This window comes from Dioscorea cayenensis, chromosome 15 (genome assembly GCF_009730915.1).
Source record: "Dioscorea cayenensis subsp. rotundata cultivar TDr96_F1 chromosome 15, TDr96_F1_v2_PseudoChromosome.rev07_lg8_w22 25.fasta, whole genome shotgun sequence".
Classification (NCBI taxonomy): Eukaryota; Viridiplantae; Streptophyta; class Magnoliopsida; order Dioscoreales; family Dioscoreaceae; genus Dioscorea; species Dioscorea cayenensis.
The window spans coordinates 12,498,499-12,501,040 of NC_052485.1; the positions used below are offsets into that span (position 1 = coordinate 12,498,499).

Genomic DNA, 2,542 nt, shown 5'->3' on the forward strand with positions numbered 1-2,542 from the left:
CTTGCCCATTTAATGCATTAAGTTTTCTTGTTAGGACATCTCACTCTACCTATGAGGCCTTCCATTCATTCCCATGAGAGAGAGAGAGAGAGAGAGAGAGAGTGAGTGTGTGTGTGTGTGTGTGACTAAGTTTGTTTTCTTAATTTAATTGATTATTCCATTCTTAATGAATGGTATCTATTATTTTATGTATTACTTTCTTTTACCCTCAATCACTAAGAGTAATTGTTTTTAAGTTTTTAGCACGATTTATCTGATTTTTATTTTAAAAATAAATACTAACGCAAGCAACGGATCCAAACTTCTAATAGTTTGTTTTTTTTTTTTAAAAAAAAAGTAAATACAGCGAGGCTGACTAAACTGACCGACATGTTTAGTCACATGAACAGACTTGTCGTTAATCGGTCCGGTTCAGCAATTAAAACAAGTCGAACCGGGCCGGTTTCTTCCTATCAGACCATTCTAACCCGGGAATAACCGGAGGCTTACACGACCGGAGAAGGGCGAAGTTCACGCCCTTAAAAAACGGGTGAGCTTTGATGTCAGCCGCTCCCCGCCGGGAACCAAGCCTGTTCACCGGATCCTTAACAAGCAACCGGGAGATCAGATCTCTAGCCAATGAATCCAGCGGTGAAGAAGCTGCCGGAAAAACCAAACCCCGTTTGACAATATTAAACAAGGTAGACTCATTGGTCTTCCCAGCAAAGGGCGTGTGCCCGTATAAATTCTCATATAAAAACACACCGTAAGCCCACCAGTCCACTGCGCTGCCATGTGCTTTACCAGTAGCGATCTCCGGCGCCACGTACTCGTGCGTGCCGACAAACGAGGTCGACCGTGCCGTCACTGGCTCGGCCACGAACTGGTAAGGATTTGTCTTGCAAGATATGAAAGGAAGGCAAGAAGGGTTGTTGGAATGAGAATCGTCGATGGCGGGAGAAGTTGTGGATTGAAGAGAGAGATCAAAGTCAGTGAGCATGATGTGACCATCTGATCGGATCAAGATGTTTTCTGGTTTGAGATCGCGGTAGACAATCCCCATCATGTGGAGGTATTCTAGTGCGAGCAAGACTTCGGCCGCGTAGAACCTGGCTGAAGCCAGAGGAAAGCGACGGGAAGGGAGTTGGTGCCGGAGTGTGTGGAGATCACCGCCGGAGCAGTAGTCCATGACGAGGCATGAGTAGTGTGGTGATGCAGCAAAGTCGGCGTGTAACTTGGGGAGGAATGGGTGGTGGAGTGTGCGCAAGATGGTTCGTTCTGTGTCGGCTCTGTTGAGCTTGTTCTTCTTGGCGAGTTCTCGGTTGTCGACGATTTTCATTGCGTAGGATTTTGTGGGATCGTTGCGGAGGTGGCAGAGATAGACGGTGCCGATGTCACCGGTGCCGATGCGGCGAATCAGTTCGAAGTCTTGTGGGTAGAGTTTGGTTGCTGAGGGGGGAGAGAATTTTGGGCAATGGTCGTAGCTGCCGCTGCTGCTGCTCGTTGAGCTTTGGCTTGAGTTTTGTGTTTGTGAACTGTTGTCTTCATCGGAATCCAGAGAGAGGTCTGAAATCATAGATTGAGAAGACATTTCTTGGGGTTTTGGAGAAGTTGTGATCAGTGTGGAGTTTTTATTATGCATGAAAAGTTTCTCCACTTTTTGACTTTCGTGAGCAGAATATCAGACAGTGCGTATGTAATTAGAGAAGTCGTGGTATTCTAGAACTTGGAGCGTAAATTCATGAACCGAAAGACATGAAGGGAGGAAAGGCAAGCTTTTGTTTCTTATTCCCTTTGAAGAAGAAATAGAAAAGCAGGGATTCCTTCAAAAAAATAAATATAAAAACAAAAAAAAAAAAACAAAATAAAACAAAGAGTCTCTCTCTGTGTGTCACTGTGGCGTAAGGACGAGGAGGAGTAAATTAGGGTACTTTTATAGTAAGAGAAAAGAGCAAAGGAAAAGATGTTGTGATCTACATATGACCACACGACCATTAAGGTTTGTTGAGGGACATACTTGTAGGCTTGCACGTGAGTATTTCCTAGTGACATGGACCAGGCATGTTGTACGTTGATAGATACTGTCGAGTAGACTGATGCAAGGAGGGTTCTGCGAAGGAGGGAACAGTGCACATCATGTTTCGGACGGTACTCGTTTTTGGCTGAGGTCACTTCATCCTAATTTGAGCTCGGATTGGAAGTTAAAATGGAGGTATTTGTAATTTATTAGAGAATTATACATAAAATAATGTATGCCTGTATATATATACTCATAAGTTATTGTAGACAATAAAAATTTGGTAAAATTACCGTACAATCCACCACTAATTTCAAACCAGCCAAAAAAAAAAAAACTTTAGTTTAAATAATGACATGGAAGACTTGCTTTTGGTATAATTGACCCTCAGTTCTTGCGGACATCAAATCAAGATATTAATGATTTTTTATTAAATACAAAAAAATTAACTCAATAGGTGAAAACATAGGTATTTTTAATATTACAAATTTTTTTTTATCAAAATACGGATTTGCTGAATTATTTATCAGAATGCACATCATTTTT

General features: G+C 42.0%; 1 protein-coding gene across 1 annotated transcript; it reads right to left on the reverse strand.

Moving 5' to 3' along the window:
• Positions 1-252: 252 nt before the first annotated feature.
• Positions 253-1,805, reverse strand: LOC120276958 (protein kinase PINOID-like). The gene has a single exon (XM_039283702.1). It carries the CDS (start codon positions 1,619-1,621, stop codon positions 419-421), a length of 1,203 nt encoding a protein of 400 aa, XP_039139636.1. The 5' UTR covers positions 1,622-1,805; the 3' UTR covers positions 253-418.
• Between the last annotated feature and the right edge of the window lie 737 nt (positions 1,806-2,542).